This window comes from Diceros bicornis, chromosome 5, assembly GCF_020826845.1.
Source record: "Diceros bicornis minor isolate mBicDic1 chromosome 5, mDicBic1.mat.cur, whole genome shotgun sequence".
Classification (NCBI taxonomy): domain Eukaryota; kingdom Metazoa; phylum Chordata; class Mammalia; order Perissodactyla; family Rhinocerotidae; genus Diceros; species Diceros bicornis.
The window spans coordinates 73,267,873-73,282,974 of NC_080744.1; the positions used below are offsets into that span (position 1 = coordinate 73,267,873).

Consider the following 15,102-nt stretch of genomic DNA (forward strand, 5'->3'; position numbering starts at 1 on the left):
GGTGGGCTGCCTCCCCTGGCTGAGCTGGATTAAATTGGAATGTATTTGATTGTATTTACATTTTTATTCATTCAAACCTATTTTTAATTGCTATTGTGATTTCTTGAATCATTTTATTTTTTCTTAATTAGCCAATTTCCCTGAATGATTGTGGTTGTGTCTATTGACCCTGTAGTTCTATTTATACTGTATGTATTTTGAGGCTGTGTTATCAGGCACATATAGGTTTTGAATTGTTAATTCTTCATTGTGAACAGAAAAGAGTTACTAAACTTTCATTTATTAAAATTTGCAAAATGTATATTTTTCTATCCTTTAACTTTCAAATTTTCTGTGCCTTTATTTTTTAGATGTGTCTTTGGCAAATAGCATGTATTTGGATATAAAACTCAAAATTTTAATCCAGTCAGACAATCTTTATCTTTTAGATAATATATTTATTCTATTTACATTTAATGACATTACTGATACATTTGGGTTTAAATCTGCCATCTTTTTATTAGTCTGACCTTTTATATTTTTATTTTCAATCTCCTTTCTTGTCTTTGTTTGAGTTGATTGAAGATTATTTAAAGTTCTATTTCCCCCTTTTTGGCAGTTATATACTCTTTTAGTGGTTTACTCTAGAGATGACAGCTTACATCCTTAACTCATCAAGGGCCAATGCTAATTACTTTTACACTCTTCAACACTAGTTTCTTTAAACAAAATTCCTCTTCTATATTCTGTATCTGTGAATACAGATCCATGCAGATTTGGAGTCTATCTACATTTCTTTTGGTTGTTTCTCTTCTCCTTCATGTTGCTTGTCTTGTGTCCTGATGATTCTAGATTATCTTTTATTACTTGATGTTAATCTGTGGGACTCCTGAGAGCCTCCGTTTGGGATGCTTTCTTCCAGAAACAGCTTATGTCTGCTTCTGCTGGATGCCAGGGGATAATTTTCAGTCTGTTTCAAGGATCTCAGCTCAATGTGAGAAGCCTTGTTTCAGCCTACCACCTCGCTGCTGCTTATGCCTCAGTGCTTTGACTTCAGCGCCTGGTCAGCATCAAGCTCAAGGCGATTTTTTGGTGACATTGGCACTGTCTGGAGACATTTTTGGTTGTCACATTGGCTCAGAGGGATGTACCACTGGCGTCTAGTGGGTAGAGACCAGAGAGGCTGCTAAACACCCACAATGCACAGGATAGCCCCCACAGCAAAGAATAATCCAGTTCCTAATGTCTACAGTGCTAAGATTGATTTATCCTCAGGATTTAGTTGATATAATAGCAAACTTGATTAAGAATTGGATTGTAGACCCAATGTTTGGGTTCCACAGTTTTTATATTAAGGCTAACAAACAACTCTACATATGGATGGGGAAATGGTAAACTTATGGTTAAACATGGTCAAGCTGATGTTTTCACTATTTTTAGTCATTCAGCATGATGACATCACAGTGAAAAAGCCACATTTGAGAGGTGCTGGGCAGCTGTGTTGCCCCCATGCCTGGTTCCCTGCGGGTGCTTCCTGTCCGGGATCTGTCATAGTCAGCAGAGCATCCCCTCCCTGGCTGGGACAAAGGTGGCAGCCTGAGCAGCGTGGTTCCTGCACTTACGTCTCCTTTATCTAATCTTTTTTCCTACCTTTTCCTGGACTCGATTTTCTAAATCTGTTTACTTAGTACTATGAAAATAGTTACTTGTTTCAGTTAAATAGACCTATCCTTCCTTTCTTTGAGAGTTATTAAAACCATGCATTTTCTTTTTATTCTTCTAAAACCCTAACTGTGATATTGAACTTTAAAGAGAAATTTGAAATGCCACTGACTTGAAAGACCTTCTATATGGATGGGCATTTCATCATCTACCATTGAACAGTACTCCTATGCACCGATCTTGAAATAAAGAGATGGGCTTTCATTCGAGTTTAAATTTAATGTGGGCGTTAACACAAATGAATGAGAAATTCCTGCCTCTACTCTTGCGCTTTCGTCTCAGTAAATCTTCAGTGTGTGTATATGACAGTAAATTATTTATAGACTGAGTACTTGAGTCTGATTTTTTTTTAAGAAATGAGAGCCTGGGCCTACCTTATGTTCAGTTATTTTCATTTTAAAGACATGGTTTTAAAAATATTTGCATATATTTTCAGTTTTAAATTGATACTCATCATACATTCATTTCTTCTAGGCTTTGGCACATCTCCACTTAATAGAATATGTCGGAGAACAGACTGCTTTGCTAATAAAGGTACATTAAATGCTGCAATATAATGTGCTCTAGGCACTATTCCTTTGATTTTGTAAAAAAAAAAATCTGGCAAGAATAGGTCACATTAATTATGTAAAAAAGTACAGCAGGGAACCTATTTTATCCTGTGCAGCCTAGAGATGAAGGGAGACTTTTTCCAAAGAATATATAATTATGAATGCCTGCAATTTTGCCATTAGCTTTTAGTGAAAACCCATCTAAGAAGGAGAGCAATTGAAACACCGGTCTCAGTAAGTGAATGTGCAGAGGGCCCAGCCCTGGGGCTCTGCCAGGAGATCAGGTCATTGTGACCAGTGTGCTGCCACCAGATGTGGACGAGGAACGGGGGCCACTCTGCTCCCCTTCCCATGGACTGATTGGCTTGGGCATGGCTGGGAATCACTCAGTTAATTGTAGACCCCAGCCGAGGCTCTTGGTAGGGCTCGGGAAAGCCCAGGCTGGTCCTGTTTGCACACCTGGGTCTGCCTTGGTCTCCTCATGTGTAAGAGGAAGAACTCACAGCCCTCCGGTCCCTTCCGAGTCTCTCTTGTCCTAGCATCAGATCCTCAGTGCGTGTGATTTAACAATGCAGCTATGATACACAGTGCTGCTATTATCTGCTCCTTCCAGATGGTCCCAGAGGATCGGCGCCTCGCAGCTGCCATCATCCTGGTGATCTGGGTCTCCGCCATTGCTTCTTCCTTGATTGATAACATCCCATTCACTGCTACTATGGTGAGTTGCACATCTCTTCCTTGTGATAAGGGCCCAGCTTTCAGCCTGGACACAATCTGGGCTCCCTCTGCCTTCCAGAGGAAGCAGAGAATGAACTCTGACCCTTTGCTGCACTCACAAGTTTAGAGGACAGACGTGGCAGAGCCCAGACCGCAGGCCAGGAACTGCAGTGGGCGGCACGTCCTGGGGTGTCAGCCTGACCGAGAGCTGCCGCACCTCATGGAAAAGACAGTCTTTTTATTTTTATTTTTTAAAGAAAACTGTAAGACACCAAAAGACAGAGGCTGGTTGCAGGCATTCATCCTTTGTTCCCTATGAATTCAGAAGCTGTTCTAACCAGTCTACATGGCTTCTGGTGCCTGGCCTGACAGGACCTTGAACTCTGTGGTCCTGACCCTGGCCAGCATTGGGGATACCCATTAGAGGCCTTTTATAGGGCTGATGAGCCCCATTCCTCTTCTGTCTTCTCACGTCACTGATTGCTGGCCTTACAGCAGCATTGTGAATCCCTGGTGTGCCAAAGTAAAGATGTGACAGGGTTTTGCATATAGGAACCTGGGGTCCTGTTACAAACACCTGAGGTCCCAAGTGTGCTGGGCATGTGTGAACACTCCTCACAGCTGGACTCTAGATGGGGGAGTTTTCTCTGTTGTTCTTGTGACCTTGAGGACTCACTCCCGTGCCCTGCAGAATAGTCCATGCAAGGGGGCTCCCACAACATTCCATCACCCTATATCATATTTGGGACCACCTGGGACCCAAGGAACAGAGCACAGAACCTGGCAGTGAGGACAAGGGTGGGCCAGGCCTCAATGGGGGCACTTCTCTCTCTCACAGGACCTCAGGCTGACCTGGGACTCTGCATCACTCGTCACTCACTCATTGCCTGGCATCACATGTCTGCCAGGTGACTCTCTAGTTACCTAGCTATTGTTCCTCCATGGTCTGGATTTGGTAATTCTGAGCTAATTCTGTGGCTGTTGTTATTATTTCTTCATGCAGTCCCGAGTTAGAGAAATCCTGTGGATGTTGTCCAGTGTCCTGGTTTCGGCTCAGCAGGCACCGTCATGACTGTGGCTGTGGTGCTGTGGCCCCTTGGAGGCTGAGGTGGCTGGGTCCTGGGCTTCTGAGATGTCAGGCCAGCTGGTGCATGCATCCTGTTCTTAGATGAAATACCCTACAGAAGATCCAGTGCATCAGAACCCTCAAGGCCACACGCCCCCAGGATTTCATCCACAAACCTTTCTCTGCCCTTCCTTGTGGTCCTGCATGTCACAGCTGATATGGCCCACCTCCTCGGGGCCTTCCAGGTTTCAGGACCCAGATCTTCTCTGAGACTGAAAGATAGGGTCCCTATTGTTGGAAATTTAGTTTCCTCCATTTTCTAAAATATGACACAATATTTTCATTCCTCAGATTTTAATAGTTACTTTAAGTTTAAAAAATAAATCAAAGAAATCATAGACGGTAGTATAAAATATCCGTATGCTCATCACCCCAAATGAGGAAATGTGAGCATTTTAACTTCTTCGCTTCAGGTTTTCTCATTTATTTTATTTTTAAGAAATAAAACATTGGAGGTGAATGTGACATTCTCTGTCCCTCCCCTCATCCTACAGGATAGTGTCTGTCCTTCCCTCTCCTGAGAGAACTGCCCTCATGAATCTGGGGCATGTCCAGTCATTCGATGGCACACTGTGGAAGGAACTAAGGGAAGGATCTTGGTTTATATGAGTCATCATGGACAGAAACCAAATCCTCAGAGACCAAATCATCAGCTATATGCATAATTGCCACACAGCTTTTAAAAGCCCACAAATCTCTGTCAAGTGACTTCACCAGGTCGGCACTTGGCGTCCACAGTGGCTGGGTCAGAGGAGAGCATAGAGAGCCACTCGGGTTTCTGCCTCAGTCTGGAAGTGGCACCAGAACTGACCTGTCACAGTCTTGGGTGGGAAGTGGACCCATGGTCCTGCCCAAGTGCAGAGGTCTGGGAAGGGACCCTGGGTGGATACTGAGGCACACCACTTTCCCTCAATCTCTTCTTCCCTCCTTTTTATTTGCATGTCTTTTCACCACTTCTTTCTCATTTAATTGTGGTGGTCAGGGGATGTGGTCTGTAGGATTTCATACTTACACACCCCCTGAAATGTCCTTTGACCTCGCATGTGGCCAGTGGCCCATGTGTATGTGAGCAGAGTTCTATACGTGTCCATAGGTACAAGCGTATCAACTGTGTTACTAGATCTTTAGATTCACTCGTTGCTTCTCTAATCAATTGGTTCTGATAGGGCAGATCACTTCATGGATGTATCTATTTCCACTTGCAATTCAGCACATTTTTGCTGTATGCTATGCTGTTGTATTAGGCACTGCAGGTTCATTATTGATGTCTCTTCTGGATGGCTGGTTTCTTTCCCATTGTGTAAGGTCTCTCTTCATTTGTGCTCTCAGCCTCTGTCTGGTTTATCTTTTTCCAATCCTTTATTTTCAGTCTTTTGAAAAAAATTTTTTAAATCCTTTTTTAGTTGTATATTTTTAAGCAGCATGCAAATGGATTTTTAAAATTCCAAGCAGATAATCTCTGTTTTTTAAAAGAATAGTTTAACATGTTTACATTTATTGTGTTGGCTGATGGACTTGAGTTTATTTCTACCATTTTATTATGGTTTTGCATTTATTATGCATTTTGTTTGCTGATTCTTTTTTCCCCTATCATTTCCTCACTTTTCTTGGATTGATAAATCTCATTTGCCAACTTGTTTGGAATGTACTGATTTTATTCCTAAGTCTTTTAGTGGGGATCTTTCTATTTGTAATGCATGTAGTTGTATCTGCATTTCAATCAACAGTTGCAATCAACAGAACCCGCTTTAGTTAGTTTAAAAATAGAAGTTTATTTAAGGATAGTGCACAGTTCGTGGAATTTCTGAAGGACATCCTGGGTGGGGGTCTACCCCATGAAGCCCCCAGCTTCTGCTGCTTTGTATGAATGCCTGGGCTCAGTCCCCCAATGCTGGCCGTTGAGTGCTGGGACCTCTGTCACTCTGCCCTGAGTGCACCTCGTCACAATTCTCTTCAATTTCTCCAAGCCCGCCTCTCTAGCAGGGTGTCCGATTGGTGGAGCCCAGGTCACATGCCTTTTCCAGCTGCAAAGGGGATGGGGAGAGTGTTTCCGCTTCTGCCTTGGGGAGCCTGAGCTCATGAAACAGAGTTCCTCACCGGTAGGAGTTCCTCAAAGCCTCCTCAATACCTCCTTAATACTTTCTTCTGTTCCATGATGTTTTCTGTACCTCCTTGTGCAGGGCCTTGCTTGTCCTCTGGGGTCCCCTAGTGCTTGGTGCATGGCTCTGCTGGGGTAGTCATCAAACTGATTGTCAAGACATGTCTGCAGCTGCATCCTATTTACTTTTGTGTCTTCATTCACTAGCATCGTGCCTGGTGCAAAGAAGATATTTAGCAAGTGTTTGCAAATGAATAAAGTGAATAAAGTGCAGTAGTTTAATTTTCCCAAAGTAACCCTTTGTGCACATCACCCCCCCCTTCATCCTCCAACGACTGTCTGTTACTGTTATTGAGGGAACTGGACACCCCAGTGCTCCCTGTGTCCTTCAGAATCCCTCTGCCAGGCTCCTCTGCCGTCTGAGACCTACCCTCATCTCCAATTGGACTTGGTGCTGTTTTCCTTGGCGTGGTGCTGGTGTTTCTCCTGTGCCTTTACAGATGTGTTCCCCCACAGCACTGGGGATCACTGGATATACTGGCTCCTAATGGGCACTGGGAAAGGCTTGGGAATAAATAGATGTTATGAATCCACTTACGTTGGAGACACTACAAAGGTCTGCAGATGCTCTGCTCCCCCTGGACCCTCCTTCCTGACTGCCTGTGACAAGCTTGAGCCCATGCCCATGAGGTTGCAGCTGCTCGTCATCTTCCTTCCTGCCTGCCCTGTGGATGTGGCGCTTCCTGGCCAGCTCCTCAATCATGTAAGGCTCGTCCTCATAATAAGTCCATATGTGTATAAATATCTCCCACTGGTCCTGGCCCCTGGTGGATACAGTGGTATGAATGGGTCTTTGGGAGGTGATTTAGGTTTCCTGCCTAGAGAGGGTAACTCCTACCCCCCAACCCCTGACGAGGAGCATCTTCATTATGCATGGCTGTGAAGCCTCTGAACTTGGGGTGTGCGTGGGGAGTATGTGGGAGGAAACAGGAGTCTGTCATGTCCCTCTGCACCTGAGGCTGGAGTAGAAAGAAATGCAAGCTGCATCCTTCCCATCCTGGAATCTCTGTGGCCTGGCCTGGCTTCCATGGACCTGGAGTTCAGGCATCTCTAGAAGAGTACTACCTCTTCTGCTTTACAGGATCTGGTTTCTTGGACTGTCCCTGGGAGCAGCTCCAGCAAAACGCCCCGTATGTACCTGGTCCTCGCCGCACACTCTTGGGGAGGCCTGCTCAGAGCCCAGCTGCTGCGTGGGTTTTATTTTGGTGAGAGTCGCATGTTCTTAGCTTTGCTGTTTTCCTGGGGACTAAACAAGGATACCCAAGAACATTCTGTGGACACACTGTTGGGTCAGTACAGGGGTAGAGATAAGTGACCTGCCTGTGGCGGTCAGACACGCAGTGGACACACAGGAACATCAGTCCAGTCCCTGCTGCCTGGCTTGCAGAGGTGCCTGCCTTTCAGCCCAGCCTCCTTCCCTGGGAGGACACAGCTCTGGCCAGTCATTCACCAGGTCAATGGGACGCAAGTCTGTGGCGATTTTAACCTGTGTGGAAACTTTAGTGCAAAGGGTCAGGAAGCTGGCAGATGCAGTCACCATTTCCAGTGACTAGAAATGCTGGCACACTCACAACAGGGTGAGGGCAGTGGGGGGACCAAGGCTGCGCCTGACGAGGTCGTGAGGCATCTGCTCAGAAAGTTCTTTTGTTAGAGAATTGTGAACATTATTCCCTTATTCCAAGGAAGTGAGGTCAGAGAGACAAAGCAAAGCCCATCTCCTCTTCTCTCCAGAGCGCGACTTTAGTTGGGGGGTGTTTCTCACATTCACATTGTCACCTGTGAGCTGAGAGCAGCAGGTCGGAAGCACTATTCGCATTTGTTTGTGATATTTCTTGTCTTCCAGTGGTCAGAAAAGAACACCAAGTAATTCAGGAAATGCCAAAGACAGTTTATAACTAAGGATCGTAATAGCTTTTAGGATCATGCTATTGAATTTTTGCTTATCTCACAATGTCCAGGGTGGAAAGAACTAGATCATAGATGGGTTTATCTCTCCAACTCTGCTGGACAAGGCTTCAGTCAAAACTCTAACCGAGCTCAGCCAGGTCATGGGAGAGCATCCCAGGGATTTTTTGGAATTAGATTTGCTCTTTTAAGTTTTCCTTGCCCCTCTGCCTTGGGCCCTCCCCTTCATTTTGACCTTTGTTTATGTGTAATGGTGACACTATTAAACCATATTTAACTCTATTAAATCAATTTGATATTGATATCAACATGTAGTGCAATCAGAACAGATGCAGAGACTCTGAAGCAGGAAGCTTCACCCTTTGTGGCAGGGTGTTAATTCATTATTTGGTGGGGGAGGCCCTGAGGGGCAGAGGCAGTGAGTGGGGCTGGGAGTCTTGGATGGTGGCTGTCAATTAGTTTGGAAATATTTCAGTATTTTGACAAATATTTTGATACACAGAAATCTCTTTGACACCCGCCCACCTTTCCTTCCTTTCTCTTCTGTCTGCAGTTGACAGGGAGCTGGGGAGCCACACCTGAGCCCAGACCTGCTTTTGTGGTAGCTTTCTTGGGCATCCCAGTACACTGCCCTGGAAACCTGAAATACATCGCGAATGACTGAGAATTCCCTGACAGTTCTTCTCCATTTAAACCTTATCTTTTCAGCCTTATTTGCTTGAACAGGAAGAATTCTCAGGCAATTTTCAAGTTAAAATGTGATTATTTTTGTGCTGGATGTTGAATTAAAAAATGGTAATTTATGCACATAATTTTGTAGGTTTTCTCTAACAGACTTCTTGGAGACTCCTCATTATCTGTGTTATCACTCAGCCTCTGTGTGCAGGTCATTTTTTCAAGGCTGGCTGTTCTCATGCATCTGCCTCCTCGAGATTTCCTTGCAGTCTCCTCCCTGCCACTGCCCCGCAGGAGGTGCTAGGGCAGAGGGCAGAGCGCTGTAATCCTGATGAAGGAAAGCACTCTTTCAGGATGTGAAAACTCAAAAGCATTTCAGATTCACTTTTGCTTTGTACTTAGTCTCATTCTTGTTTTAACTCATCCTTTCCTAAAACATTCAGGAACAAAATAATGTGCAGGGTTGAACCCGGTTCAGTGGTTTGGCATTAGGTTTAACAGCATGAGCATTTGTAGGAATTGACAGCTCAGGTTCTGGAGACGGTGGGGCTGGACTTGAATCCCAGCTCCATTGTTGTGCATGCTAAGAAAGCACTAGAGTTAAAGGAGCAAAAATGGCAGCAGCACAGAGATGCTGTTTCCTTCATTAGCTTAGGGGAGCTCCTGCAGTTCATTGGCTACGGTACTGACAGGCTGTGCAGGTTGCGAGTCTGCAAGTCTGGTCTGGGGGTGGGTACACAGGCTCCTAGGGAGGGGCCTCCCCCTTTGGTGGGGGACAGCAGCTGTGGAGGGGCCCTGCAGTGCCCAGTGGTGAGGATCTTTCACCTTCCATGGCCCGAGGACTGGCCACTACACTGCCAAATCCTAGCTCTATGGCACTCCACAAAACAAAAGTGGCAAATTTAGGGGATCAGTGGCCTGAGAGATTAATCATGGCCTGTGTCACAGACGTAGGACAACAAAGGATAAATTATGAAAACGCTCAGGGAGATTTAAGCACTACACAAAAAATAGTTTCTGGAACTAAAACTCATAACTTTTTAAGCTAAAAATAATGAATAAAGAATTGAAGAAGAGAAAAATTAATGTTAGGGCTGAGTTAATGGTTTGAAGCCAAGTGAGAGAGGTATCTAAAAGTACAGAGCAAAAGTACAAACAGACAGAGTCATGAAAAAGGATAGGAGATCTAGGTAAGACCCCAGAGACCTAGCATGGTAACAATAGGGGTTCCAGGAGGAAGAAAAGGAACCATTGCATTGACAACCTGCAGCCGTTCCTCCTCGAATGGGGTCTGAATGTCAGCAGCCCTGGAGCTGGTAGAAATGCACATTTGGCCACTCAGACCTGAGTCAGAACCTGCCTCTGGACAAGATGCTGGGTGACCATCTGCACATGTGCATTGGAGATGTGCTGGTCTCAGCCAAGGCCCCACTGGTGGAGTGTGCCCTTACCTGCAAATATGCCTGCCAGTGCATCACTGCAGTCTCACCCGCTTTGCTCTCGGATCCCCTGTGAGGATGCTCATTGTCCCAGTGCTTGCCTCAGGCACATAGTAATCGCACACAAAAGGAATCCAGCCAGGAGCAGGGGATTCCTGAGAGGCCTAACGGCTTCTGTTCACTGGGAGACTACTGGGACAATTCTCTAGATTGAGTTTCAGACTTAAATGCCTCCCCTGGGGATAGTCAGCAGATGTAATAGCAACATGACAACCAGCAAGAGTGCAGGCTGGGGACAAGTGTATACTGATCCCAGGTGTGGTGGGTACAGAGAGGGCAAGTATAATAGGTGTTGAGGGAGGACAGTTCCTATCTTCGCTGGGATGAAACACCACTGCATCTTCTCTGCATAGAGAAGCAGGCCTAGTGTGTGAACTACTCTGATTTTCTTAAAAAGCAGATATCGCTGTTTTTCTATGAAAATTCTCAAGTTTCAAATGTTGGCAATAAATTCAAATTTCTAAACAAACACTGCCTGGTTTTGGCTCTTCACATTCCCTTCCCCAGAACAGCCTCTCCTCCTGGTGCTCACTGTCTGATGTTGCTGTGGGGTTGTCCTAGGACAGCCATCCACCTTGGAAGTGCTGCACCCCCCTGTCTGGGGGTGGCCTGGTGATACTCTGTGCCCCGGGGCAGCTCCTTCTCCCCCAGGACCACCGCTGCTTCCTGCTTGTGGTCTGCTGGACCACTTGGCCCCTCCCCAGGCATCTACAGCCGCAAGTCCCTCTCATTGCTGTGAGGGACAGCCCTGCCAGCCTCCTTTAATCATTATTCTCCTGGGTTCGCTGGAGCTCTCCTTCCCAGGGTCCTTGATCAGATGCCCGTTGTAGGGGCTAGAGGTCAGGTGGCAAGAACTGTGCCCTCCTCTCAGATGGGAGTCTTATATGTATTTTTAGATGAATTGCTATTATGGTATTTAAATTTAAATGTATACATTAAAAAAAGGATGGAATGCTTTCGTTTAAGACTGTCGGTTTTGCTAGCAATTACATCCCTGGGAACTATTTTAAATCAGAATGATAAATTTTACATATTAACTTGAAATGTATGAGCTGGTTACATTTTTTTTTTCAAAATTCTTTGGGGGCAGCTGAGGTGATCAGCCCGGGGCAGGCATCAGCTGGTCCTCTTATCCTGCGCTGTGTGCTGGGCTGACATGGGTAGCATTTCATGGGGTGAGGTGATGGCTGTTCTAGGACGACCCTGTAGCAATATCAGACAGGAAGGGAGGCTGTTTTGGGGAAAAGGATGTGTGAAGACCCAAAGGCAAATGAGTGGTCTCAGGGGAACACAGGGTCCTGGCTTGGCACACTGGGCACTGTGTGTGGCCCCCAAGGGCCTGAGGTAGGCAGCAATCTGACCTCACCTGTCTTCCCTTCTGTGTTGAGGATGCCTTGGGGATCAGCTGGGGTGGGTCCAAGCAGAGCCTTCTCAACACTTGCAGGACTTTAGACATCTTTGGGGCCATGTCCCCAGGACATCCATTGTCAAGGACTGACAGCAGCTCATTAACGTTGTAGGAAAGATCTAGAAATTGATTCCCTAATACTACCCATGTGCTTTAGCTCCCTTAAAGTCTTTGTGTACCCCAAAGAGAAACTTAACCCAGTCCTGGACCTGCCCTAGAGTTTGTTGCAGCTGATAACTCCGTGCCTCTAGTCAACAGCCCTGACAACACGGGTTCCGTCCTGCTGAACCCCTCATTTATACTCTCCTTTTCCTCCTTAAATGCCTTACTTTTCATGACTATTGTTATGATTATGTCTGTGCGTTAACCCTCAGCTCTGTTGATCCTATTTGACTTGACTGTCTTTGCTTGGCAAAGCTCTCTGGAGGTTAAGCCCACCCCCTGCCTACTTACCGTGCGGGCACAGACGATGGGGCAGAGGAGGACACGCCTGTGCTGCTGTCTCACCTCCCAGCCGCAGCCCTTCCCTCGAGGGCCCTCAGAGCTGCCTGCCACACGGCTCCTCCCTGGGCCTCGACCACCCATGCCTCTCCACGACTTCTGTACACCTCTCATCTCTCTTCAAGCCTCTAGCACCCTCCCTTTCTTTCTTCACAGTTGAGGACCTTGCTTTCCATTTGTGATGAAATAAAAGCAATCGTGGGAACTTCCACAAGCAGTGGTCACTGTGGCTGCCCAGAGCATCCTGCCTTCCTTCCAGTCATATGGGGGAAATTCCTGTTTCCAGTGAATGCCAGTCCCTCCATCTGGTGTCAGATCCCACAGTTCTCTCCTGCATGGTTTATTTTTCGCTCTTCCCTAGATCATTCTTATCAGGATCCAAACATGGTGCTGTTACTGCACAAAGATGGGGTTTTCTTGCCCAGTGCACATGAAAAGCCAATTATTATGGCATCAGCTTTGGAGAAAAGAAAAAAGCTTTATTGTGAGGTTGACCTGCAAGGAGACAACAGACAAAAGCTCTCAATTCTGTCTCCCTGATCCAGGGCTTGGGGTAAAATTTATGGGATAAAGGGCAGGGCAGTCTGAAGTGTGGAGATAGATGATTGGAGGTAAGAAGTGAGGTAATTGATGATCTGTGCAAGCATAGTCAAGCTTCATAGCTCTTCATAGGATGCATGTTCACAAAATGGTGCTGTTAACATGATCCGAGGGTGGAGTTTTTGGCCCCTTGACATCAAAAGGGTCACTTATCAGGCATTTGTGCAGATCTACTTGATGGGTTGATGGTCTCAACTGGCCTGAACTGACAAGGGGTCTATTCTCAGTTCCTGAAAAACAATTCTTAATTACTCTGTTGATAAGATCGGGTCAGTTGAGCTGGTCCTAGTGGGCCCATGGTTACAAATCCCCCTTTTGTTGTTCATTTCTCAATCTTGAGAGAAATGGGGTGACAACTGCTATACTACTTCCTGCTGGTAAGGAGCACAGGCCTAACAAGGACTTGAAGAATGAAATTATTTAGCTTTTAATTGTAAATACTCACGAGTTCCAGGTTGTAAATTGGGTGTTGTGTTTTGGGCCTCCTTTATGATCATGATGCGAGTTAGGGGTGTAGTTTTTAGGACAGAAGTTATACAGCAAGTGTAGAGTTTGACAAGGAGTCAAACTCTTGACTAAGAGGACAAACTTATTAAGTCCTAATAAACATACAACGAGAAGGAGAGAGGGAACAATATACCAAAAAGAGTCAGGCAAAGATGTGTTAGTGAGAGGTGTTTCATCAGTCAGGGAGTGAGGCATTATGGAATTCTGTCTGAGGAGGAAGCTGAAATTTCCAAATAGGTAGAGATGATTAATTAGGTAGTGCAGACTGGTGTATACGGGAACATGGTAGAATTAAGTTGTATCAATACAGGCCTGGTCCCGTATCTTGGGTAAGTTTTCCCCTCAGCTGTCATCTGATTTTAGACTCTCAATCTGATCATGCAGAGGCTGGCTTTAGAGGTAGGAACAGCTTCTTATTTATCTGGAGATCCAAGAGTTTTCTCAGCTTTGTTGCTTTTTCTGAAAAGTTACTCAAAATAAGATAGAGGTTCATAAGAATACTCTTGGGTGGAAATGCAGGCCTCCGTGGCCACCCAGTGTTTGAATGTTTTGGTCCTTCTGTTTCTTGTTGTTATGAAGGGTGTCACCTGTTTGGGAATTATAAAGGGTATGAGGGTGGGGTTCTGACTGGAAATGGGTATTATTTTTAGCCAGATATTTGAGGTGACTAGAGGAACTCAGGATCCAGTCCAGTTTACAGACAGAAAACAAAAACCTCAAAGACAATTAATGTAACTAGAATCTAATCTCCATAAATGTGTACTATAGTTTTTATTGAAACATAATTTTTCTTTCTAAAATCAACCTCATTTTTACCAAAGGTTGCCAAATTAAGACTTGTTGGTTTGTAAAACAAGTCTAGCTTCAATAAACTTGATCCAATTATTTACATAAATACAGCAAGAATAGCAATTCTCTTTTAAATCTGCTTTTCTGGAACTTTTTATAAGGAATCTCAGATTGAACTTTAAAAGGCCTCTTGCAGCCAGGAAAGCCAAGCTAAGGTCTTATCATCAGGCTCTGCCTGCAATACCTATAAATCTGGATGGATTCGTCTCTTCTTGAGGTTCCCCAAAAATATCCTGAGGTTCTTGCACCTTCCAGGGAGTGACCTTCTTTACTCACCTGGTAAGGTTGCTGGGAACCCTGGAAGCAAGGTACCAGGCCAGTTTCCAAGTGGCTTTATTTGTTCTAAAGTCAACCTTTGTTCCTTAAAGCTGTCTGGTCATGTCTGAGTCTATGTATGTCTCTCTCAAATATGACATTCTAGTCAAAGCCTTGGTAATATAACCAACATTTCCAATTGTGTCTTGTTATAAGGAATAGATTCTTATTCAACTTATGCAAATGTTGCCATGAAAATAAAAATACTCATAAAGAGTTTCCAAATTCTGGATGGATCAAGTAAGGAGAAAAAAATAAATGTTTCAATTCTGCTTACAAAGGTATAATTTTCCAAATTGCTATAAGTCATATTTAGCTTAAGAGAAAAGAGAAAAAGTTTCCTTAAATCTGGAAAAATAAGACATTAAAAAATCAATGTTTCAAACAAAAAAATCATTAAAATTATAATCATCCTCATAAGTTCATTCACTCTCATGTAATCAATTCTTGATCTTGATCTTCTGATAGCAGTTTTATGAAGCCATCAGTTTCTCTGGTAGAGTTCTGTAATTTCTTAACCAGCTCAGTTTTATAAGCTGAAAGTTTATCAGAAACCTGTATTCTAGAGTAGGTGTCAGAGTCCTTTCCAT

General features: G+C 44.7%; 1 protein-coding gene across 2 annotated transcripts in view; it reads left to right on the forward strand.

Moving 5' to 3' along the window:
- OCA2 (OCA2 melanosomal transmembrane protein) overlaps positions 1–15,102 on the forward strand; it is a 341,967-nt gene that overhangs the window by 203,420 nt on the left and 123,445 nt on the right. For both annotated transcript variants that reach the window (XM_058542240.1, XM_058542242.1), the window contains 2 exons: positions 2,176–2,235; positions 2,866–2,970. In XM_058542240.1, the coding sequence (XP_058398223.1) occupies positions 2,176–2,235; positions 2,866–2,970 (165 nt within the window). The remainder of the gene's footprint in view (positions 1–2,175; positions 2,236–2,865; positions 2,971–15,102) is intronic.